At 39.4% G+C, this 27,771-nt stretch overlaps 2 protein-coding genes across 3 annotated transcripts in view; one reads left to right on the top strand and one right to left on the bottom strand.

The window, feature by feature from the left end:
- The first annotated feature begins 191 nt into the window (after positions 1-191).
- LOC113517850 (alpha-tubulin N-acetyltransferase 1-like) lies at positions 192-19,206 on the top strand. The gene is made up of 8 exons (XM_052895456.1): positions 192-282; positions 395-505; positions 3,011-3,163; positions 7,022-7,193; positions 8,760-8,914; positions 9,728-9,809; positions 14,222-14,265; positions 16,717-19,206. Exons 2-8 carry the CDS (start codon positions 402-404, stop codon positions 17,018-17,020), a joined length of 1,014 nt encoding a protein of 337 aa, XP_052751416.1. The 5' UTR covers positions 192-282; positions 395-401; the 3' UTR covers positions 17,021-19,206.
- A 1,421-nt stretch (positions 19,207-20,627) lies between these two features.
- Positions 20,628-27,771, bottom strand: part of LOC113517844 (tyrosine-protein kinase Abl) — a 34,402-nt gene continuing 27,258 nt past the window's right edge. For both annotated transcript variants that reach the window (XM_052895404.1, XM_052895405.1), the window contains exons 12-14: positions 27,479-27,735; positions 25,523-27,348; positions 20,628-25,354 (exon numbers count right to left, since the gene is read on the bottom strand). In XM_052895404.1, the coding sequence (XP_052751364.1) occupies positions 25,351-25,354; positions 25,523-27,348; positions 27,479-27,735 (2,087 nt within the window). In that variant the 3' untranslated portion in view covers positions 20,628-25,350. The remainder of the gene's footprint in view (positions 25,355-25,522; positions 27,349-27,478; positions 27,736-27,771) is intronic.

The raw sequence follows: 27,771 nt of genomic DNA, 5'->3' as shown, positions 1-27,771 counted from the left end.
CCACTAGTAAAGTTGATTTACGAGGTCAGAAATTTGAATCAATTATACTTTTATAACACAGTACCCATAGATAGGGATTAGACTGCATTGACGTTAATCTACAACGCTACAACTAAATTTGGAGCAAACTGACGCTTGTGTGAACATGACTCAATATGAAATTGGAATTCACATTATGGCAACTGGCAACACTGTGGTGTAAGCTGTCAATCAGTCATTTTCAGTCAGCTATCAGTAAGTGTAGGTCGGCCTAGGAATTAAAATTCTGAATAAAATTCATTGGTAAGTTAGCAACGAATTAAAAAAAAAATCAATTGAGATACGTTTTTTATATATGAAGTGTTCTAAAGTTGTAGATTCTATTGCAAAAAAATTCTTTATCGATTGTTAACAGTGCAACCATGGAGTGGACGGTACCAGTAAATGAGGTATTAAGGGAAGAAATAACTAAAGTGAACTACACCCTCATACCACCAGGGTTCCAGGGGGATGTGCGGAGCATTCGGTGAGCATTACTTTGTTATACCATCACCATCACGTGGCACTAGTCACTCTAGTAGACACACCTACATATTCAAGGTTTTCAACCATTCACGGAGATGACCATTTCTTATGGTGAACGGCAATTACTGGCAGCTCAAGTATGTGTTTAATTGTAATATAAAACTCAGGACACAATCATATATAATGAATATTACTTTTATTAATAGATAGATACTCTTTATTGTTTCCTCCAAAAGATTACAATAGTAAACTTATTATAAATATAAATAATTACAAGAAATATTCACAATGAGAAAACAATAGGCGACCTTATCGCTAAAAGCGATCTCTTCCAGACAACCTTTGGATAGAGAGGAATAATTATAAACAATTTGATGGGAGGCATGATGAAAAATTTTGTTAGTTCTAAATATGGGAGATGTGATACATATTATATATATATATATATATATATATATATATATATATATATATATATATATATATATATATATATATATATATATATATATATATACACACCCACAAATATATAAACATACTAACACATATACAAATACATATACATACATACATATGTATATATATTTTATATGATAATAAAGAGGGTATTTCTTGCTAAAATTAATATAATTATCCATTGGATGACATCAAAATCTCAACAAAGACTGCTTTTTGCTACATCCTTTTTTATGCTATAAGTCTAATTAATGAATCTATTACATCTACATTTTCTACTTCACAGTTACCCTCCTTCTAATCTTATAAAGATTATATCTCATTTTTACTCCTTATTGCAGCTTTATTAACTTCCTAACTTATTATTATAATACCTACATAAGTTTGTCTTTTATGTCTAATTATATGAAGAGTTATTATACATAGGTATCTCTATGATACTATGATCATTACTTATTTTTTGCTGTGTACCTACCCTCATCGTACCACTTGAACATGGAGTGAATTTTACAAAGTATTACTAGGTTTCATTCTATTACAGTCTACCTACACATATCATAAGTAACTGTACAGCACACAGCTATTCTGATTGATTAGTTATTTATAAGGTTTGAAACTGATTTCTGAAAATAATTCATTTTGCAATTAATATCGTTTACTCCTATGTTGGATGGATATTAATTTTTTTACATTGGAAGCATTTCAATGTGCAAGCGTTTTTGTCAGGCATAATTTTTAATTATTTTTACTCTATTTAGTTATTATAAGGAGAACCTTTGACATGACACAACATGTTTTAACTGAATGTAATTTCTCTAATTAGGTCACTCATTCTTTGTAACTCCAATAAGATTCTCCTTGTATTAGGAACTATAATAGTTGGTTCCATCCTATCGTGTCGTGTCACTTGCACCATTACTTGCATTGATTACATTCAATACTTTTGTGAGGACTTCAACTGATTGGAAAACTAATGTATTAAATTTCAAACCAATTGTCAGGGCTTATTGATGGACAAACATATCTATTGTGATGTTCATTTGTTGTGTACATTTGTTAACACCAGTGTGTAGTACAATAAATGTCAAGGTGAAGTTATTATATTGAATAACAGTGGAGTAGGTAAGTAGGTTAGGAATACAACAATTACAACAAGTGATACGATGATGATGATGATGATGATAAAGAATTTTAGAACTTTTTGATTACTTTAGAAGCATCATACAAGTATCATGATCTTCTCAGATTATTGAGACTTGAGGGTATTTTGAGAAGTCAATTTTCTGTAGTCTGTTTCAATAGAATTTAAAGAGTGAAAAGCTTACCAGCAGTACAATATATTCATACAAAATAATTATTTCAAAATTTAATTTTTTATAAATTTAAATGTAATACAAATTTGAACCAAGTTTTATTGACATTACCACTGGAACAATCTCTTTATGAAATTATTAACAAATTCAAACATTTTAATATATATATATATATATATATATATATATATATATATATATATATATATATATATATATATATATATATATATATATATATATATATATATTCTTTATTGTACTTATAAGTTACATATAAAATAATCTATTTATAAATGTTGTGAGCAAGGGTGGACTTATCTCTGACAGAGATCTCTTCCAGTCATCACGATACAGTGAGAAAGCATGTCCTTGATGGGTAGCTGAAGTGCTACAACTATTAATATTTAGAATACATAAACAAATATACAGTTAAATATTGAAATTTTTAACTATAACATTTAAGTCGATTGGTACACATGTATGTCAGTTTTCTCATATTGAGTTTGCTGGAAGAAATCTCTATTGGAGATGAGCTCGCCTTTGTGCACTATAATGTTTGTTTTTACATTTCAATAACCTTTTTGTGTTCAATAAAAAATAAAATTTATAATAAAATATTACATAAATACATTCAATCAATTAAACAAAATTTATTTATACTTAGATTGTCCTAAGTGGAGTTTATTGATTTATGCCAATGAATTGCATTTACATTGGTGCTTATGTTGCAGGGTGATGCAGGATAGCCTGTCAAAGTTAATCGACGTGCTCGGTGAGCAGTCCGCATCAGCGCAGGCGCTCAACAAAATTATAACTACCGCCGACAAGCTGCGCAACTCGCCCGCGCACACGCTCTACCTGCTGAAAGATGCTAATGCAAACAGGTCAGTAATCAGTATAGTTTGCTATATACTTGCTTTTCATTGTGGCGGTCAGTTGTACAATTATGCAGCTAAATATTCAATTATTGTTATGCTTTCGCGTGTTTACTCATATTAAAATTTATCGTCTGGATCGAACGCAATGCGATTTCAAATAAATGTACATACTTGATTTTATTTATACATTGTTAAAAAATATATATCCAATTGTAGTGTTGGACGTGAGTGTTGCGTTTGTTTTTACAGGAGGTGAACTTCTCTGTTGTGTTTGTGATATTGACAGTCACTTCACTACTAAGTAAATTATTTTTCATGTAACCATCTTTTTAACTGTATTTTAGTCCAACTATTATTATAGAATTTATGTTGATGTCTAGATGTTTGTTTTGTTCGGGAGATTTTTAAAACTGAACGGATTTTAATGAAATTTTGAACATGCAACACAACATGACATTAAAACGTAGGTTACTACATTTTTTTTTATGGGTGAAAATAGCATGATAACCCCGTCTGCGCTATCGGTATACACTGGCAGCGTACCAGTGAGCGGTGATAGGTGAGGATAAAAAGGCAGGATTTTTTTCCCCTGATACTACATATTTATCCTATACCACGCGATAGGGGCAACGGGATACAACAATTATAATATATATACCCAACCAGGTCGACCTCCTCACGGTTCCCCCTGGAAACTATCGTGGTTAATTCCTGATGAATTGATGAATTCTCATCTGGATTGGATGGATGAATTTGGACACCTTATCATCTGGTGCAGTGTACTTATACCGGATTTGATTGCTTATATTTTATTTGTTTGTTAAAATTAATACAAATAGAAGTGACATTATGGTAACTATGTGAAACGAAGGCACCGATAGTACCTACCACAAAAGCGAACGCCGTTGGCGGCGCGTCGCGCTCTGTCGACTGTAAACACATTTTTTGTACGAAATGCGATCACCGTTAGGCCGCGTCGTAGGGATCGGGCCAAACAGGTCATTGCCTGACAATTTTTCCGTCCACATTATAAATTCTAGTAAATCGCTAGCCTAGTAGATTGCTTTGCGAATCTAATTATTTACTGCTGCGCTCGTACATGTAATGAAATATGTATTTTATAAACGTTATAAGGACTGTTCCTTTTTTGAAATATAACGCAAGTGACAAACAAGCGAACGGCCCGTCTGATCACAAAAGTTTACCGCAATCTATTGCAACACCTTTGCCGTCCGGTCCCGGCATAGAAAGGCCACTCTTTCCTTTCTCGTTGGTGTCGTAAGAGGCGACTAAGGGAACTTTATGTTATTAAACATCTCCAAAGCCTAACTGCGGTTGCTAATCCGTGTGCCAAGCGTGGCAATTACTGGCAACCCCCCCCCCCCTGTTGAATGGCTGATATGATATAATAGCAACGCCAATGAGTCACTCCCAAAAAACCTTTATTCACGGTATCCAACAGTTTTACTGTTTCCTGTAAAAAAAAAATATGCAAATCGGTACAGAGTTGGCAAAAGTATAGAGAAACAAAAAAACAAGCGATCGATCCACCTTATTCGAGCTATTTAAGAAATAATCAAAATCGTTTCATAATTGCCGAAGCATCCACATAACCGATACAAACAATATATAATTTATTACCTGCTCGAACTGTACCAATTTTGGATGATCAACATGATTTGCATTAAGAATGTTGTGTGCACCGTTCCACGCGGTAGATGCCGCCAGTGAAAGCTGCATGAGCGAAGCGAGCGTTCCATTTTCTCCACAAATTATATCCAAGTACATCGATTGTGCGCGTAGCTCGTAGCGCGCCCTGTTTACGACGCTTTTACTGTAAAGTCCGTGGTGTCTAGACTGGGGGAACGGTGCGATGGCATTTTTAACAATTGCCCGCACATACATGCCCTGTATATATTTATATATCAAGAATGGTAACATGTAATGTTTATGGTGTTATCCATGTCTATAGAGGAACGTTACCATTTTCTGTCATGACCTGAGTTCGTCAGCTTATTTACCATTGCAAGTTACATAAACTAGTGGATTTTGTTCTTAAAAGAAACAACTTAATATAATAATCGTAATAAATCGTGAGAAAACCATTTTTTTTTATTTCAAATCTACTGAACCGATTCTTATAACATTTCCATGCAACCAGTTTGGAAGTATATCCTTTGAGATTAAAAAAATTTAATTAATGATGGAGTTCTAACAAAACAAATATAAAAAAAATACAATTGAATCGTTAACGTCCGCAAACGACTTCAATAAATGAAGAGGTTTGAAAATGTCTGCATTAACGTCAAAGGAGATCGTTATTTTAATGTTTTTAAACCAATTAATTAAACCAGAGGGAGACTTTGTACAAAAGTCGATTGCTTGGGTGCCTCTGTCCCATTCGTGTTTCAACCGTGAAGCAGCTGTTTTTGAATGGCTGTGTTTCGGTTTGAAGGGTGGGATATGGCGTGAATTTACTGGGTACAGAGGAATAATATCTGAGTCCTCAGGAGTGGCAACGTACGGGGGGTATCATGGGCGAAACAGTATACTCTGTTATGTCCATGGTACTGCTCATGTCTATAGGCGACGGTTACCACTTTCCATCAGGTGGGCCGTCAGCTTGTTGTTCATCACAACGCCAATAATCTATAAATGCCTCTGACTACCCCGTCTTTGAATACAGTCATAATCGTGTCTACCCCTAAAGCGATACAATATATTCCCCTAATGCAAGTTGTGAATCCTATGGGCATGACACACGACGGGCACGCGATGCACGCGCCCCCTTCCGCGGTGCAATACTGCCAGCTATTTGTTACAATGTGAATGTGTCTGTTCATGTCTTTACCAATAACATTTAATTTGCGAATTTTATTGTTATCCAAATATGGGTTACTAAGTAGGTACATTGCCCCTTGCCTTAAACTGCGTTTTTAATAATAGAGTGTATGGTTGAGTTTTACTGCAAACTTAGATGTTAAAAGTATTTGTCTGTCATTTATTTTATTAATAACTTCTAAAGTCTATTAGCACACCTGCAATGCCGCTGGTGTTGTGGGTGATCATGGGCGGCGGTAGTCACTTACCATCAGGTGAGCCGCATGCTCGTTTGCCCCCTGTGTTGTAAAAAAAAAAAAAGTGGTTTGACTCTCACTCATCACACACTTTCTAGAATTCAATTGATGTCTAATAACTGTTTATTTAAATAACTAATATTGAAATAAATAAATAAATTCTTTTTTTTTTATTTATACCACTATAGAGAGGACTATAGAGGCGTGAATTTACTGGGTACAGAGGAATAACACCTGAGTCCTCAGGAATGGCAACACATGGGGGGTATCATGGGCGAAACAGTATACTCTGTTATGTCCACGGTACTGCTCATGTCTATAGGCGACGGTTATTACCGCTTTCCATCAGGTGGGCCGTCAGATTGTTTGCCATTCTAAGTTGTATAGAAAAAAATCTATAAATAAACCGTATAATCCATTGAATGTTTCGATTTGTCACTCGTTCCGTTCAGAGATTATTGTTATAGAGTTTTTATTATGGATGATAATGGAATAGTGACCCCGCCTGCGCTATAGGTACACACTGGCGGGGCACCAGTGAGGTATGATAGGTGAAGATGAAGCAGGTCAGCCAGCCCATAATGACAAATTTTACCAATGAATCAATCACGATAATCCAGAGGGAACCGCGAGGAGGTCGACCTGATAGGGTATATTGCTGGCAATAGGGTCGCTAATCCCCATTTCTAACAATTCCTTTCCCCTCCGTTGCCATAGAATTGTATTGCGACAGTCGGTGCTGGTGGTACGAGAGTGTGGTGTGTAGAGCGCCGCTGTTCTGTTGCAGTGGCAAGGGCGAGCTGATCGGGATGCTGAAGGTGGGCCGCAAGCACCTGTTCCTGTTCGACGAGCGCGACAAGGTGTGCGAGGTGGAGCCGCTGTGCGTGCTCGACTTCTACGTGGTGCCCGACCGCCAGCGGCACGGGCTCGGCAAGATGCTCTTCGACCACATGCTGAAGGTGTGCGCGCCTCTCAACCTCACAACACAATATTTACTTACTAATGTTATCAAATTTTAACAAAACAATATCTGTAAATAGGAGATATTTAAGCAATAGAAGTCGAAACGGTAATTTTTAGAACTCTTATGTCTGTCTGTATGTTTGTTGTGACGTCATGCGGAAACTAATGCATTAAACTAATGATGTGAAACTTAGATTCTGATATTTGTTTCATTCTAATACGCCGTCTAAAAGTAATTATAACATACAAAATGTATATTTGTGGCAAAAGGTAGTTTAGTATAACAATTGGCATACGAATTGTCACAACACAAAGCTATTGTTTGGTTATTTGTTATTTGGCAAGCAATATTCATTCTATGTGCAAGCAAAGCAACGGTATAATAGAATGTTTAATTCTAGTACAGTTCACTGCGTGTGTTCACACACACTATAAGGCGACACGAGCGCTAGAGTTACTCTGGAAATAAATTCCAATAGATGGATATTGAAATTGAGACGTTTCGCACTCTCGACTCGCAACACTAGCGACATAATGGCTCCATATTGTTCTGATAGGCGCATATTAGTGTAAATTGTCAATGCAAATCCATCCTAATTCTTTCCTAATCCCTAACTGTTGTTCCATGAGTATAGTTTTACCAGAGGGAGACTGTACAAAAGTCGATTGCTTTGGTACCTCTGTCCCATTCGTGTTTCAACCGTGAAGCAGTTGTGTTCGCATGGCTGTGTTACGGTTTGAAGGGTGGGATATGGCGTGAATTTACTGGGTACAGAGGAATAACACCTGAGTCCTCAGGAATGGCAACGCATGGGGGGTATCATGGGTGAAACAGTATACAGTTATGTCAATGGTACTGCTCATGTCTATAGGCGACGGTTACCACATTCCATCAGGTGGGCCGTCAGCTTGTTTGCCATTCTAAGTTGTATAAGATTGTCATTGGCAATAGGTTGGATGGATATCGATATTGGAGTAAAGAGTACATCTGCAGGTCGGTAGAAATCATCACTATACCTACGCAGAGTATCGTTACAAACGATGACGGGACTGAGTGTTTAAAAATAAATACATCTAAATAAGTAAATATCTACTTAAACTATAATACATATTTTCGAATTGTTCCCTGAATAAATCTTTAAACACAACCTTCGATGAGGATAACTAGCAGCTTTTGTTGTATTTACCATTTTTTTAAATTACGAATTATATTTTGACTTTTGCTATATGTATATATATATATATATATATATACATATATATATATATATATGTATACTGTCACTCTGCTCAGGCCCCATAAACGAAAAACCCCCTTTTGATTACTATAATATTAATCTAGATCTGGTTATGATTTTTGAAATATTCTCCTTTTCTAACGAACAATAAGAAAAATCTTCAAATTTTTTTTTATGTTATTTATTTTAGTTACAGTTACTTATATTTTTAAATTATTTCATACACGTGACAATATGACTAGGCATATTAATTACATTCAATATTATCAAAAAAGTTTATCGTCTCATTTGTAAGTGTCACTAATCTGAGACACCACCTTGCAGGACATGGAGTGTTCGCCGCTGGAGATGGCGATAGACGGGCCGTCGGCCAAGATGGAGAGCTTCCTGGCGAAGAATTACGGCGTGGAGCGGCTCGTGCGCCAAAACAACAACTTCGCCGTCGCGCCCCAGTTCTTCTCCAACGCCGTCGATGTCAGGTACTAGATTTTTCACCAGCGGTATAAATCACACAGCTGAGAAGTGCACACGTGTCTCCTTGTATGAGGATGACCAGGGGAACAGGAGATTGGTAGAAATGAGGACTAGCGGCCCTAATACTAGCAATGTACCGTGTCAGGTCGACCTACACGCGGTCGCCCCTGGAAACCAATATACTTAATACTTCATGAATTCGTCGCAATGAGCTAACTGAGGTGCTTTCATCCTCACCTATCATCCCTCACTGGTGCCCCGCCAGCGTATACCGATAGTGCAGGCGGGGTCACCATTCCATTATCATTCAAGCCACTAAATACATCTAAGAATAATGTTTTGGACCCGATCATGTGTAAAATAATCAAAGCGTATTCCAATAAAAACCATAAGAGTGCACGTTACCACTGTCTATCAGGCGTGTCCACTGTCTTGTTTGCCATTCTAAAATGGCGGCACCATTTTAAACAAGCTGACAGCCCACCTGATGGAAAGTGGTAACCGTCGCCTATAGACATGAGCAGTACCATGGACATAACAGAGTATACTGTTTCGTCCATGATACCCCCCATGCGTTGCCATTCCTAAGGACTCAGACGCAAACAAGCATACGACCCGTCTGATTGTGAACTGAAACTGCATCCTAAGGATGCCTACAATATCAGGGGTATCATGCGCGCGTTGTCGACCCTAACTTCAATGTAGACAATGTAGAGAGTATACCACGATGGGAGCTGGTTGCTGACCGTGTAGCCCATGTTTTGTGCCTGTAATTGTGTGAGTAATGTGTGTGTGTGTGTGTGTGTATGTGTGCGCAGTAAGTCCGGCCGCAGCACGCCGGTGGTGCAGCCCGCCGTCGGCAGGTTCGCGGCTCACAAGCCACCTTCGGCCATCGCTACGGTAAGAGTACTTCTTGACTGTTTCAATCTAAGAACAATGAATTACATAGAAGGAATGATAAAATAAAAACTTCATAGCAGGCTAGTGCATAGAAAATGTTATACGGCCGTATAACCCTACCAAATTCAGAAACAACCTGCTCGCATACTTTCAACATAAACTGTGTCCAATATATAATCTAGTAATGTAAAATTTGTTTTTGACAAATAATTGACATATCAAACATTTTCTATACACTAGCCTGCTATGAATTGAGAAAAATAGCAACTGATGGTGTATCTTTCGTCCTCTTTTTACTTATTTACATAAGAAGAAATGAGGCAACCATATGATTTACAGTTTTTATTTTATCATCCTTTCTATGTAATTCCTTCGTCATAGATTTCAATAATATGTTATGGTAACTGTGAGTCTGTTGGCTCTTATATTTATAGTACCACCGCATACTCGGTCCATTCTCACCGGGCTAACGAAATTTTGTAAAACAATACACTTTTGTGTTAAAATCGGTTGAGCAGTTTCGCAGATTACTTGAACAAACATAGTGACTCGACATTCTTAAGCAATTTAAAGGCTTGTCTCGTAATGCGAAGCAAAGTTCCCACTCACCCACTTCGTATTTAACTCTTTAATTGTCCTTCTGATTACTAATTTTTGTTTCACAATCACTCAGTAAGGGGAATCGTCATGAATTAAATCGTAGTAAATTATACAATGAGATGTACACGGCGTACAACAAAAGGCTCTCAAGCTACCTACTGTGATAGCAGTGATGGGCGACGGGACATATGAACTGTTAGTGAATGTGGCGAGTCCTGGAAGACAATCAGAGCTGGATTACGAAATAACAGTAGGCTCACTGTGCGTTCACTTACAACCGACACCGCCGGCCTTAGCGGACACGTTTAGATTTCGACAGAGGAGGCAAACAACGGAATATATATACTACTATATTAGGAAAATAGAACTTTGAAAAAAGGATGCGACTTTATATTTTATATGATTAATTTAAAAAAAAGTATCAAAGAACAATCTTATATACATATATTGAAGAGTGAGACGCAGATTTTGTAATAAAGTATTTAAACTTAGCCCAGACTCTGTAACAGAAATTACAAAACGAAATCAACAAGTATTAGAAGAGTACTGACATCTAAATAATAAACCAAATAATATTAACGACAAGAAAAATAAAAACTGCGATAACAAATCGGAGTATAAGCAAGTTGCTGCCCGCGCCTTATAATTATGCAGAACTGCAACGGAATATCAATAATGGATATCTAATAGGCAGAATACGAAATTGACATGAACAAGTGTTTGGATAAATATTTCACCAGATTATACAAACCTAAAATAACAGAAAACAAAATACAAAAAGATAAAATTATAAAAAACACTTATAAAAAAGAGCAATATGCACAACTAGTTTTTTCGAAGGGAAGTGCATACTAACAATTTTTCATCAAATAATCAGCTCAGTCAGATTGCATTGTTCAGAACTTATGTCTTAGATCGTTGTAAACCATTGTTTAAAGAAAAAAAGTCTCTTTACATGTATAAAAATTGCTTGTGTGTCCGAAAACATATTGAAATATAATATTTGTAGTTAAATTTACAAGCAATAATCAAAGGCTTATCACATATTTCATTTTTCTTCAAGAATTACATTTCTCCAAATATTTCACGATCAGAGAATTTTTTTCCCATAATTGCGAAAAAATATACAATCTGGCAACATTAGCCGCAGCATTGCTTTGATATTTGACAGTGACAACGAAATACATAAAACGTTTCGTTACAAAACGTATACTCGTACGTACAGTTTGTATTATAAAAATGACAAAATCATTGGTAATATAAATAAATATTTATAATTATACATAAATTAATTTTGCTGTTTATCATTATAAAACAAAAAATATTTTAGGTGACTATTACATTATAAAAAGTGCATTCAGTTTATGCAGTTAATTTGAAACAGAACGTAATACTAATATTGGCTGTACACTATTATGGGACAGAAGTATGCCTGTTTTTAGTTTGTTTTTTTTTTATTTTAGCATAGAACTGCATATAATAAAAAAAAGCAATGAAGATTGTATTCCCGGTTAAAAAAAAAGACAAATCCTCTATCTTTAAGGTTTTGGTCATTTGTCCATTTCGGTTAAAATTCCCTTTAAAAAAACACTGCTGAGTATATGTCAATTAGTTACTTTGATGTTTAAGATACTGGTTGGATGATTGTAAAACACAAATTGAACTAACAGGAGGGTGAAAGTAATTTGTTCGTGAAATAACTAGGAACTTGTAGCTTTACTTATACATTGTGAAACAAGCCTTAGAATCGTAATGAGGAATGTCAAGTTCAATTTTGTCTATTCTATCTGTATTAAGAATAGTACATTACTGCAGCGGCCAGCAACTGAGGCATTGATGGACGAACGTGCAAATGTGGGCCTACCTGAGTCCATCAATGCCTAGTTGTAGCCAACGCTTGTATAGTACTTTTCTCAAACAATGCGCGGAAATCAAAAACACAATTTTACTTTTTAAGTTCAATGACGAATAACGAACAATAATAATTTTTCACGCGCCATAATGTTCCTTTGTTTTTGTTTTTTTTTTTTTAATAAACAGCTTTCTATTTGCAAGCCAGTACGAAATTTAAATAAAACCTTTTATTAGTTACCTCCTCGGTAGCCATGTATCGAAGTAAAAGGTCATTCCATTTTTAAATTACAGGACAGATATGAGTTTACATAGTAATTTATCTGGCCGCAAAACACGACAGATATGGATTTTCATACAACTTTTGTCGGCCGCTGGCCGCATGTATCTGGCCAGTACGGCAATTTTGATTTATCTCTAAGAAGATTGTCAAAATAATGTTCACATTTCCAAGCATGTTTGAGAAAAATATATTGTATATAATGAGGGTGGTAAACGAGTATTAAAATTCTATGAAACGTCAATTAAGATTGCAGCAGAAATATGAATTATATTGTTTGTCGTTGCAGTTATTACAGTGGCAATAGAAGAGACGCGCCACGCAAATACATTTAACAGTATCCATATGCACTGCGGCGGTAACGTTATACAACAGTTATACCTATCATTCTGCTTATAGTTGAACCTTGTTTGGGATGCCGGTACTCATTGGAGCTATAATAATACTATTAACTTGAATGTCGCAAATATTACCTACATGCCTTATACATTATGCTTAGATTATATACACAGTGTCTCCATACAAAATCTTCGAGAAAAGCGGCTCAACTTTTTCATACAATTTTGCGTAATAGTTACGAGTGGACTCCTTTATAACTTGTATATTTATTTTGTCTTATAAATTCTGCACTCTTTTGACGTGTAAATACACTCATTTTATTTATTTTTATTTTATTTATACGTCAAGATACATTGTGTAAGTATATAGAACGTTATTAAAAAATAAAAAAGTTAAAGTTGATCTGTTTTTAAGCTCAAATCTCTTATCTATACAATCTAAAATGTCATGTATATATTGTATAATCCACTATTCTTGGTATAGTTTAGTAAAGACTTGGTATTTCCTTTTCCAATACAAACAGTATTAGGTTTGTCGTCTCTTGACTCGGGGCTGCATGTAGTACTTGCGATTGAGACGGTACAGGTCGCTTTCTATCTCAATGTGTTCCGGTCGCGCGACAAAGTCACCGGTAAACACTAGTGTGTGTGTGTGTATATTAAAATACAAAACGTATTTACTTATTATTATATATTGTACAATATTACATGTACAGGTAGGAGTATGAAACAAATGAATAAATAAAAGAAAAGAATTCATATTTAAGTAAATTTTATAATAAGTATTTTTAAATAGTCTGACGATCCTATCGCCCATTTCGGAATGCAATATATAGAGAATGAGATATATATATATATATATATATATATATATATATATATATATATATATATATATATATATATATATAGAGGCAAGGAACACAGCTGTTGCCTTTTTTTCAAATAAGAGTCAAGTGTACAATAAACAAATGTACAATAAAAAAATATATATGACCGGATAAAATGACTGTCACTAACTTGATATTGGATAAATGAAAGAAAAAGCTACAATCAATCAGAGTATGAACAGAGCAGTGCATGCTAGAAGCACCCGTCCATGAGTGTTAATACAAAAATAACAATACACTACCACTACTACATTGGTTGTGCCTATGACACGCTCACATGTCACTGTTTACTAACTGGTCCAAATATACAAAGATAAATTATTATATACTAGTTCGCTATTACTTAACATAGATGTAATTTCATTCATAATTCTGCTACATACGTAATAAGCGTCGCTACTACAACTAAGCTATGGAAGTTTTACTAATGGTATTGTGACGTGCCACTTGCAGGTGATCCACGGCGGCGGCAACGGCTACAAAGGGAAAAATAACGAGTACGTATACTGTCAATGCACGCACACGCACGCACGCACGCACGCACGCACGCACGCACACACGCACGCACACGCGCCCTCACGTCCGCGCTTATATGTAGCCTATAGTTTATTTTTTATTATGTTATATATATCTCGCATACAACACATGCGCGCTTTGTTACTTGTTTTTTTATTATTTCAACCATTAACTGCCCACTGCTGAATATGAGCCTTCCCCATAAGGGGAAGCCAGTAGTTGCCACGCTTGGCAGGCGGGTTGGCAAGCGCAGTTAGGCTGCAGAGATGTTTTAATAGGAACGCTGCTGCCCATCCGTCGCCCTCCTTAGTCGCCTCTTACGACACCCACACGGCGAGATTACGCGCTTACAATTACTCCACGCGTTGCTACGTACTCGCTGTTAGTTTTCGTATACATAGTGTTGGTCGAAGAAGGGTACACCAAGTTGAAATATGAAATTCATGAGAGCGAATGGTGTTTCTGTAAACATTGCTAGTTATACTGGTAGTAGAAAAATATATTAATAGTTGTCTTAAGTATTTTTTTTATACAACTTAGAATGGCAAACAAGCTGACGGCCCACCTGATGGAAAGTGGTAACCGTCGCCTATAGACATGAGCAGTACCATGGACATAACAGAGTATACTGTTTCGCTCTAGATACCTTCCATGCGTTGCCATTCCTGAGGACTCAGATGTTATTCCTCTGTACCCAGTAAATTCACGCCATATGTGGGATATTTAAACCAAAACACAGCCATGCAAACACAGCTGTTTCACGGTTGAAACACGAATGAGACAGAGGTACCCAAGCAATCGACTTTTGTACAAAGTCTCCCTCTAGTAATGATTATTTTCTCGTAAAACAAACCGTTTAATTATTATTGTAGTTGTTATGCCGTTTAAAAAAAAAGAAACAATTATATTTCCCTTTTAATATATTAAGATTAATGCTGGGTGTCGAAAAACTTAATACACTGCAGTTTTACAATCCGAATTTCCCGAGAAATATAATTTGTCATAAATATTTAAATTTGTCATAAATTGTTGAAATATTAATTTATTTATTCATTAGTACAAATATGTGTACATGGCGGACTTAATGCTAAAAGCATTCTCTCCCAGTCAACCATAGGGAAGTGTCAGAATACTCGAATGCGGTACTACTAATTATTGATATACATACATACTAAAATTACATATATACACGAATAAATATATATGAATAACAAATATTCTATAGAATTAGATCGTGGATCGTAAATAGATCGATTTTACATAAGTAACCTGTTCTCTAACGTAAGTAGGCTTACCTTCCCTTTACGGTTACAACAATCGTCTCTTCACCATTGTAAAATAATAGATGAATACTCGGTTACAGATATTTTGTCGAGATATCATAGATAGATAGATAGATACTCTTTACTGTTTCCTCCAAAAGATTACAATAGTAAACTTATTATAAATATAAAAAATTACAAGAAATAATCACAATGAGAAAACAATGGGCGACCTTATCGCTAAGAGCGATCTCTTCCAGGCAACCTTTGGATGGAGAGGAGTAATTATAAACACTTTGATGGGAGGCACAATTAAGATCCGATCATTTCTAAATATGGAGATGTAATACATGTAATAATGTAAATATACATATATTCCTACTTATATATATATATATGTATGATGTGTATATATATATACACATCATACATATATATATATATATATATATATATATATATATATATATATACATTATATATATATATATATATATACACATCATACATTGAAAAAGCCGCGTCACCTTAAATTTAATACTATGTACGGCTACATGGAAACCATTCTGGTTCTTGAATACCTAACATAACAAGTAGTTTTGGCTCGGTGCACCCTTGCCGCCTCACGCTGTGTGTACAGCTGTACAGGTACTGTAATGTGTAGTAATCTAATACATGGAAATTAGCTTTATAAAAAACATATATAAATCATTATGCGCGATAGTTGCCTATTATTATTATCGTGTTCTTGTTGTATTTGTTTATAAGTTTATTGCGTTTTATTTTGCTTTTTTTTCTTTCTTTTTATTTGCATTTATGTTAATTTGTTTCCGTTGATTTTGGTTGCTTGCAGTTTCCTGCGGCGTCCCAGAAATGGCTTATGATCGGCGGTTGCACGGTATTTTTTTTTTTATTTTTAATTTAAATATATTTTTTATATAATAAAATAAAACACTTTTATTTATTTATTTATTATTATAATGCATTCGTGTACATAATATAGAGTTGTTACGATGTTTTTACGATGATTAAGTGCATGAAACCGTGTTTGAGTGTAGCAAAATTATATTGATAGGTAGCTAATATACATGCGTTAATGTCAATGATTTGATGCGGTGCGATGCAAATGCATTTAGTGAAACTAGTGTTTGTTGTACTGTAATGTTGAAGCCCCGCGGCGGCGTCTCCGCCGGGCAGCCCGGTTGCCGAGATGGCGCCGCCGGCCGCGGAGGTGGAGGCGGAGGCGGAGGCGGAGGAGCCGCCGCCGCTCGAGCTGGCGACCAGGCCGAGCCCGGAGCGGCCGTGCACGCTGCAAGTGGAGGCGGCCGCCGCGCCCGCGCCGCTGGCGACACCTACGGCGGCCGGCGCAAGCGCACCCATGTCGCCCGCCGGATCCACCATCTCGCGCCGCGATTCGCAGCTCACCGACCGCGGCTTTTTCGATGTCAAGTTCTACCATAACAAGCTGTGGTAGATACCACCGCTGCCGCCGCCGCCGCCGCCGCCGCCGCCGCCGCCGCCACGCGACGCGCAAACGCTCAAACTCCGTGTGGTATTTATAGAAGTTTATACAACGCCTGCGCGGTATTATTATTGCTAGGGAAAATAAGACAGTAACGCATTAAAAATTTTACGCTTCACATGGCCGTACCGCCGCGCCTGGGCACCCGAGCACGACAGTGGCGCCACCGCACGTCCACGTCCTGCAGCGGATAGGACACAGTTTATTTAATTAATTAATTTATTTATTTATTTGTAACAATTATTAATTTATTTGCTCGAAATGAAGTAACAATAATGATCTTAAATATCACTGATCTACACATTTCGCGTTATAGGCATGCAAATTTAATATTATAATTTATAGGATTACCAACATAAGATACAGCTAAACATTTCAATACAATACACTGGCAGATTAGATCTAACTGTCCTTACATTTATAGGCGACCACAGCATGCCTTGTGTTTGATAAACATTAAAATGGAATTAAATTATTAAATGTCATTATATGAGTAAAGATATTAACAATATGAATAATAATATAATATAAATAATGGAAATTATGTTTAAATTATTATAAATTATAAATAAATATAATGAAAGCACAGCAGTACGTGATGTAATCAATGTATGGTTTTGTTCGACTCGTGCACACCAATATATGTAGTATACGAAAACCGTCTTAAAAACCAATGCAATAAAGTCAGAATTGTATGTAAACGTTCTTTTTATGAGTGTATTCAGTGTGAGCATACGCAGGGGCGCGGTGAAAGAGAACACCATGCTTAATGGATCGTAGGCACGGATGAGTGGCGGCATCTATAGTATTTCACCAGAGGGAGACTTTGTACAAAATTAGATTGCTTGGGTACCTCTGTCCCATTCGTGTTTCCACCGTGAAGCAGTCGTGTTTGCATGGCTGTATTTCGGTTTGAAGGATGGGATATGGCGTGAATTTACTGGGTACAGAGGAATAACATCGGAGTTCTCAGGAATGGCAACGCATGGGGGGTATCATGGGCGAAACAGTATACTCTGTTATGTCCATGGTACTGCTCATGTCTATAGGCGACGGTTACCACTTTCCATCAGGTGGGCCGTCAGCTTGTTTGCCATTCTAAGTTGCATAAAAAAATCTATAGTATCACAATTTACGAGTGTCTAGAACGGATACGTTAACTTACTCTTGGCCTTCTTGTCCTTCCTAAATATATGAATGCACGATGCGGACGTAGCCAGAGTGTCTATTTTAAAAGAACATTAACGTCTGTCGCTGGTACAAGTGGCGGCCGCTCCGTGGCTACGACCTCGCGAGCCGAGACCACTCGCCACTCACAAACCAAATATTGTTATGCCACTATTGTATTGATTAATTGTTATGGTTTTGTTAAATATTTATAATATTGTAGATAGTACATTATACACTGGCAGGCGGCTCGCTCGCGACCGACCACCACGCCCTCTATACACGACAGCCTCGTAATAACCTGAAAGTATTATGTAATAGTTAGTATGAACTGCGACCGAATCATGTTTCGTTTTGTACTTTTAGTCTCGTTAGGTATATTTATTGTTTTTGTGTTCTGAGTTAGCTAGTTGGTTTTTTTTTTTTTTGATGGGTGAAAATGGTATGGTAACCCCGCACGCGCTAACGGAATACGCTGGCGGAGCACCAATGAAGGGTGATAGATGAGAATGAAAACAGGCCAGTTAGCCCATCATGATGAATTCATCAGGACTTAAACATGATAGTTTCCAGGGGGAACCGCGAGGAGGTCGACCTGGTTGGATATATTGCTAGCAAAACTAGCTAGTTGGTTCTTCTATTTGACTGCGCAGCACTCGTTTATTATAATTAACTACTTACAATAGTTTTTAAGAGAGATAATTGTAACGTTTGCACAGCAAATTGATCAAGTGATAGCGTTGCATTTGCGAGCTCGTGGTATTCGACACACGGCCTCGTTGATTTTCTATAGACGTAATCTCATTCCCTACACTTGCATTTACCGTTTGCTTTAGCGATACTTAGCATAGGAATATAACTCGAACCTGTATAATATAACATGTTTCTCGTAACGAACGGTTCAATGGATTGTATTTTTTAATCATGATTTACCGTTTTGCTCTTATAATAAAATAATGTTATAGTAAAAATGTTGTTTTTGTATCGACCCGTTCCAACGTCCTATTTTAGAACACGCTAAAACCAAATGCCATTATTCTGCATTTTTTTTTTAACTTTTTTTGTGTTATCAAAGGAAGTACTTTTTAATAGAAAAGTGCACCTACAGTACTACACAGACAGTAATATTCGATAATTTTTTTTTTAACTGAAATGGCAACCCCACCTAATGGAATGTGGCAACCGTCGCGTATACACATGAGCAATATTATGGACATAAGAGAGTACCTATGCTGTTTCGCCCATGATACCCCCCATGCGTTGCCTTCCCATTCCATTCTTTTAAAAAACTCGACCTTAACCTGATTTCTATTTATTTATTTCGAATTACTTAGATTATATAGATAGTCTTCATACAAAATCTTCCAAAATAGATGGTCAATTTGTTCAGACAGGGTTACCAGGTTAGAAATAATTACTTTATATTAAGGTTAAACAGGTGAAGGTCGTAACTTAAAATGTTATTAGGATTAAATATTAAACCTTATTACAGTAGATAGAAGCTTATAATTCTTTGATATTATTTTAAAATTAGTATCAGGAAATCGGTATTTGTGAATCCATATCTACTATAAATATGGACGGATAATGCCACTAAAAGTGTCGACATTATTGAACTTTTTTTTCTTTGAATACGAATATATGGGAATGTTTGTAAATTTAAAACATATACTGGTGTTGAAATTAATTGAAGCGGCAGCTAACGAAAGAAAAAGAAACGAAATATATAAATTGTATTTCATCTTAAGTTTAAATTCTTAACACTATTTTGTTAATTCTTATCCAAATAAATACTTTTATCACTTTAATAAAAATAGTGACTATTTTGATTAATGCTAACACCGAATCCGTATTTAAAGTGAATACTCAGATATCGATTAAAAACCAATCGGTGAGACAATAAATAAAAAATTCGACCGTCATCCGATATTATTTGAATGCATCTGTCCTTCATAGATAGTATATCAAAATATATGAATATTCAAGTTATGCCTTATTCAGGAACAGCTATCAGGCACATAGTTTCTGAAAGTTACTAGCTTCTATTGCTCTCATTTTTTTAATGGATGATAATAGAATGGTATCCCCGCCTGCGCTATCCGTATACGCTCATCATACGCATATAATCACTTACTGGTGCGCCACCAGTGAGGGGTGATAGGTGAGAAATGAAAAGGCAGGTCTGTCAGCCTATCATGATGAATATGAATACACCTGGAATACAGCGACAGCTGACAGCAATGGGACTACAATCCTATCCTCCTATTGCTGATAGCAAAGTCTCCACATATATTTTTTCTCACATCTCCAATGTACAGACATAATCTAGTTCCAATTTCATAATATTAGTGAGGCAGGGATCGCACCGCGGGTAATCAATAAAAGTACAAAGCATCTTTCATAAAGAAAACGTTTTATTTCCATTACAATTGGACATTTGTATGTATCTTTGGATTCTATTACTTATAATATCGTCGAGGGAAACGAGGCGGCGGTTCGGGGCTGGCGCTGAAGCGGAAACAGGAACGCTCCAGTGGCTAGCCAGAGGGCGCCGCGACATTGCTACGACAGCGCCCGCGCACCGCGGACCGAACGTACGGCAACACGTCACTAGCGGGGCACCGTCTCCACTCGGCGCCGTCTACCTAAGCACTAAGTTATTCACTTAAGTTAGCACTCTTATTTGCTCCTTGGGGACTATATTTACATATAAAAAAAAAAAACTCTACATCATTTATTCCAATCTCAGAAGCATCCATAACGCGGAGTACTTCAAATATACATACATTCAAACTTGGAAGTTCTATACTTAAAGTAAACTAGAAACATAATAAAGTATACAGGTAAGTAAAAATTTAAATAACAAATTATTTAATAGTGAAGGAAACTGAAGACTGCCACAGTAGACTTATAGGTAAGAAAAAAATAGTTTATTAAAGGCCCTAGCAAAAAAATGCTAAATAGTAGATACTAACTACGTCTGAACACATTAGAGAGGAAATACAATATGTCTATCACTTCATGATTATGTAAGTAAATAATGAATCCTAGTTTATTATGAGAACAAATTGCATCAGAGCCTGCTGATAACAAACAGTCAAGGGGCGGCGTGGCCCGCAACAGTCAACACAATATAGTTTTGTTTCAGCGCTCCTATAACATGCTCTAAAATATACATAAAACATCGAGAGAACATGTACAGCACGCCAGAAATACAGGCGCCGCCGAGTGGAGGGGTGATATCGCTTTGAACGTCAGAGACAACTAGTGATTAAACATTATTGCTAATAGATATGGAAATGTATTTTCAAACGTAGGTGTCGCTCTGAACGCAGTTTTAACCAAACTCCTTTAGAAACAGATTGTTGTACACTATCCTGCTGGCTGAATGTTCAGGGCTCATTCCCCGGGCGTACTAGTGCGCACGCGACCACACACCGCCGACACCTCCGCCAGACAACACTTCGCCTCGCTCCTACCGCCCTCTAATAAATTCGTCAAGTTGAGCTTCGCCCGTTAGAGTCGGCGGTGGTGGCCGCGCGCCTCACCATGTCCAGAGCGACGCCGGGTTGCACTAGTTCATTGCACGTCCGGTTGGTACGTGGCGGCACGGGGTGGGGAGAGGAGAGTGGGGGGGCTCGTACCACGCCTCCCCACTTCCTAGTACAAAATTCTTAAAGATATCACGGTTATTATTATTGATAATGGATCCATGCTTGTACGTAAATTAATTCAAAGACCTTACGTATTTACGTAGTTTACTCTTAAAACGAAATACATGTATCATTACAATAAAGACTAGCATACAATCAGTATTATACTTATAATTTCAATATAAATGTCACGTGTTCGATCACGGCGACCGTTCCAATAGTATATGTATAGATACACTTTATTAAAATACCCTAATATTTTTGATTAATACAAGTAAAGAGAAAAAGAAAATATTGAGCATAATTGTTGATCGAAACAAACTAGACTCGCACTGCAAATAACATATAATAATAGTTCATATACGGCGCCACTGACGCGGCTCGTACGCGTCACGTGAACTACTCGTGCGTGCGATGCTCACGCAACTGTGCGGCTCCGGCAACAAGCGTGCTAATAAATAAAACAAGCGCGCGCGCAGCGCAGTCCGCTGTTCATGGCGTAGTTTGCTTCGACCACATACTACGTTTTTATAAGCCGTATCACAGTACGCTAACTTAAATAATACATTTGTCTCATGATATCTCACAAATAATATCAACTATACAAGACCAGAGACGCATTAGTTGTGACGCGTAACTATAATTAAATTTCATAGTCATATAAATAGGCCCAAAACAAACCGATCGTTACTGACAGTCTTTAAATGCAAAGGCGGGCCGGGGCCCATAGCAAGCGTCGCCGGGGTCCGGTGCATGTATGCGGTGATTGGTGTCGAGGAGGAAGGGAAGAAGGGAGTCGGACATCGACAAGAAATGCCATCGCTCATACAAAGTCGCCGACCATTTAACGTCTCTGGACGCCACCACCGAGGTAATAATGGCTCGGCATCAACAACGACAACGACATCTGATGGACGTCGCCAGTCACTTACGAGTATCACCCCAAAATATACAACTGTTTTTTTTTTAATTTGCATCAGTTGTAAGCAATCTCGAAATAACAATTGGCTAGAAAAAAATATATTATAAATATTAATTTTGTATCTTAATTTAAAATGATCAATTTCGAAAATAGATATGCGTACTAAATATGACAATTATAAAAAAAAATTAATGATGTCCGTTGCACAACTAAGTCCGTTTGATTCGTCGGTCTGTCGGTCACGGCGCAACATCTCGCTCAACTACCAACGCCATCGACTTGAAAGCTATCCAGATTTCAAGTCGACAGCACTAGCTATCTAGCGTTACACGTTATCGAGGCGAGGAACGACTACGAGGCGATGCGGAGGCAAGTAGGTCTCGTGATGAACGGTTAAATGGAAGACAGTTAATCAGACATATTGTTCAAGAAATTCTCGATTGTGGACATCAGTCAATCGGGAGGAACGGCTAGCCACGAGACAGTGCGACGTCAGTGGGAGCGGGCGCTAGACCGCTGCTAGCGGGCCACTGTCGCCGGCCTCTTACTGAACTCTCTCTCTTACTGAAATTGAACGTCTACACTAGTCAAATGTTACAATTATTGAAACAGGGTAAATGTAGTGGGTTTTGGAGTCGAGAAAAAAATCCAACCGCTAACAGCATTGGTACAACAGCGCTTGGCGTTTGCATTTAGACATTTACACGTATTCTGTCACTGGATCACGTTACCAGACTAGCAACACTGTTTAATAACAATACTTGCCAATGCATCGGCATTTTTAAAATATAATTTTGACAACTCAAATTCTGCTAAAGTAAAAAAACCTTATTTAACCGACATAAAAAAATAGCTTTTTGCCTCAACTGCAGATGGTGTGAAACAGTGATCGGTGGAAGCGCTCCGTGATACAGTGATGGAACGTGCTGTGCTGTACGGTGTACACGTCGGCCCGGGCAGCGGGAGTGTGATGTGATGTGAGTCGGGAGAGTGATGGACCGCGTTGTTTTGGTGCGTCATTCGTTTTCAACCATACCTACCTATAGATAGAGGAGCACATGCAATCTCGAGGAATACCTGTTCGTCAGTCTTCACACATAACCGAGTGGACTCGTGCCGGGTCCGCCCGGGCATGCGTCACCACAACTACGCGACACACGCACACGCACACGCACACACGCACACGTACACACACACACACACACACACACACGCACACACTCGTAATACTTGTACAAATTATATACGGAAGCCAGATTGTAGTCGCCGGCGGGCCGCTGCCGCATCGTTTGTACACCGTTTGTACTGCGAGCCTGGCCCGTCCACGCGAACCGTCCTCACTTACAACTAAGCAGAGTATTCGTTGGTATGCCAGCGGCGGCGGCGGCTCGGCCGCGCCACCCTGCGGCTATATCACGCTGCCAAACATACAGCGCTCACCATTACATGGCAACACAGGCGGTGCGTGGAGTTGTCCATGTCCATAGGCGACGTTTACCACTTTCTATGTACTATTTCAAGTTGCAGAAAAATAATACTTAAATTTAAATTAAAATTAAAACAATCTCACTAGTTTAATCCTAAACTGTACATGTAACACACTATATAGTAGAAATCCATCAATAGTATGTTGCCACTGCCCGTATATTTGACAGCGCAATACACATCTCATGATTATCTTTATTATAAATTATACAATATGAGCAGCTTTCCCCAAATTGCGAGTGACAAACAGTCCGAGTTACATAATTCCGTTATATACACAACTCTCCTGATATACATATCATCGTCATCATATAAATATGTCGTATATGTAATAGTTTCTATACAAAATACTTATCTCAGTGACGATCCGCTCTATATTTTTTTTATTGCTCGGCACATTAAGTAAATAATCTTTTATAATACGAAGCATACAGTTAGCAAACGAACTATTTGCTAACTTTATGCTTATAAAAAGTTTGTTGTTTGAATTGATGTTGTATATTTTTTATTTTATTTTATAAATTTTAATAAAACGATCAAGATTTTTACTAAATAAGCCAAGTATATGAATAGATTGTGAACGTTGCAACATCGTATTCGGGTATCTTTGGTTTATTGCAGACGTATTACGTAGTTATAGATAATATAGTAAGCGGACACTAGAGCGTTATCGAATATTCTAATGAGACCACGTACACATTAGTTACATAGTGTGGTCCGATCCAGTGGTTATTATATGTATATTGCACAGCGATAGTTGTACGAATATTTCAGAGAATTTTAAAAAAAGTAGCTCTTTATACAAATTATGTGGTATTCATTGTTTATGTATGTATATATTATGCAAGTGTTGGCAACGTGGCGACACGGATGTATCGATGGAGCGCTATATGTATCGACTAGTGTACCGCGGCGAGTGTGGTGCGATAGTGGCGCGTGTGGCGCGACCGTCGCGGTGGTAGTGGGCGTGGGCGTGGGCGTGGGCGTGGGCGTGGGCGGGCGACCACGCGGCAGCACGCGCCGGACTCGTAGCAGCGGCGTGCGGCGTGCGGCGTTTACCTGCCGTGCAAAAAGTTTATAGTGTATATAGGCATACATATGTTTTGTATGTAATATTGAAATGTATTGTGATTGTGTTAGTGTTGTCTAGTGGATACACAGAAGGTGTGGATCGGCTCTATGGTTTAGTGATGTATTGGTGTGGCCAGTGTGTGGGGCGTTCGTCACCTGTTGACGATTTTGGCGAGTTCCCGCAGCGCAAACTCGATGTCGTCGTGCGGAGAGCGTGCGGCTGGCGGCGCGGGCGACGCTAGTGCAAGCGCCTCGGACTCGAGGCGGGCGGCAGCGGCGCGGAACTGTATTCGCAGCTGCGGCTTGGAGCGACAGGCGGCGGCCGCGTCCGCGCACCGCAGCGACAGCTGCGCCAGCCGCTCCGACATCTGCAGCCGCCACAGCGAGTCACGCCCCCCGCCCCCGCTCCCGCCCCCGCCACCTCCGCCGCCGCCACCGCCGCCCGCGCGCCGCATCTCGCTCGTGCACAACTCCAGGCCCGCACGCACACTCGCCAGCACGTCCAGCTTCTCCGCCTCCTCGCCCGCCGCTGCACCACCTCCACCGGCGGTCCCGAGCGGAGTCGCGTATATCCCGCCCTTGCCAACAGGCTTGCTCTTCACGGCCGGCTTGCTGGGCACGGCGGGCTTCTCATCGCGCCGACAGTCGACACTGCCACTGCGCCCGATGCTAACCCCACCGCCGCGCTCCTCGGACGACGTCTCCTCACCATCCACCTCACCCTTCGCTCTCATTTTAGGACTGAGCCGCTCCTCCGTGTCCTTGTTCTCCCACAACTTTTTCAAACTACTAATGCTACCAGTGCTCCGCCTCTTGTCCTCCTCGTCACCGCCGCTCGCATCTAACGAACCACTCTCGGACCGTTTCCTTTCACAGTCCTCAGTTTTACGCGAATTCAATTCTTTGTCATCAGGCGAAGTCTGCTCTGGCTTCTTCACGCTACCGTTAGTGGCCACCGTACCACTATCGACTTTTCGTAGTCGCGACTTGAAATCTATTATAGAGCGGCCCGACTCTTCAGGCTCCTTACTACAATTATTAATTTTCTTATTCGTGTCTACTTTCTTCAATTGCGATTTAAAGTCTGTATTAGATTTAGACTCCAAATTACTTTTCTTTTGATCGATATTGTTATTATACACCGTCTTCCTGAGACTCGCTTTCAAATCTATGGGCGACACGGTTTCCTTACCATTGTCCATAGTTTTAATAGTGCTGTCCACTTTTTTATCTGACTTGCGTAACGCCTCCATATTAAGACTGGCCGACAGCTCAGTGACGAGTCGCGCCGCGGGGTCGCCGTACGACGTGTGCATTTCTATCAGTTCATGGGGGGGAGGAGACTCTTTAAGCTGTTTCTTCTTATCCGCGCGCTCCTTGATTTCAGCTACCAATTTCAACTCGAGCATTTCCTTCATAGTCTGCTTGGTGAGTTTGAGTTCCGGGTCGATGCGGTCAGCGCTAGCGGATGTGTCATCGACGGCTGTGTCGGTGCCGGCGTCGCGGCAACAGTCCGGCGGGGGTGGCGGCGGCGGCGGCGGTTGCGGCTCTTCCGGTGGCGGTGGTAGATCAGCGGGTGGCGGCGGGAACTCCAGCTCGGCGAGTCGCGGCCGAGGTTTCGCTGGACTGTTGGTGAAGGAGCGCAGCGGGGGTGCGGCGCGGGCGGTGCGCGGGGAGGCCGGCGCGGGGGCGGTGACCCCGCCGGACGAGTTGGACCGGATCATATGCGGCTGCGTGCGCGCCGTGCGAGGCGACAACGACCGCGCTTCGTCTTGCGGCGGCTCGCGACGCGTTGCCGCACTCACGCCGCCCACCACGTTTCCGCCCCCGCCCCCGCCCCCGCTACCGCTACCACTCGCGCTGCCGCTCTGTCGCAAGGACTCCAAAAACGCACCGATACGAGCTCCCTTCGGTAGTGTTCCGTAGCGGTGAATAGCTCTCTTTACATTCTGCACTTCTAAGGCGGCCACTTGTACTTCTTGCTATAATAATATAAAAAATAAACACTAATTAATACAATTATTACGAATGTTTAACGAGATGGTCGCACCTAGACCTCATCATGGTGCAGACACGCGGTAATGATTATGAACGAGCGGACTGGCTGTCTACCTTGGGCTGGAGGTTGTGCTGGCCGCCGCCGCCGCCGCCACCCCCACCGGAGGAGGCGTGGTGCTGGTGGGCGTGGGCGTGGTGTAGATGCTGGTGCGCGTGGTGGCGTCGCTTGGCGCGGTGGCGATGCTCGCCGCCGCCCGCCGACTCGTCCGTGTCGGGCGTCGCCTCCGCCAGCGAGCCCTCGGACGACGCCTCCCGCGCCCCACCACCACCCCCACCCCCGCCACCGCCACCGCCACCGCCGCGGGCCCCGCCTGCACACAACACGCACACCGTACACTGGCGCCGTC

The sequence above is a fragment of the Galleria mellonella genome, unplaced genomic scaffold (genome assembly GCF_026898425.1).
Source record: "Galleria mellonella isolate WM207_F2 unplaced genomic scaffold, CSIRO_AGI_GalMel_v1 utg28, whole genome shotgun sequence".
Taxonomy (NCBI): Eukaryota; Metazoa; Arthropoda; class Insecta; order Lepidoptera; family Pyralidae; genus Galleria; species Galleria mellonella.
Note: the sequence above shows the minus strand (reverse complement) of the source record. Positions and strands in the feature narration are given on the sequence as shown.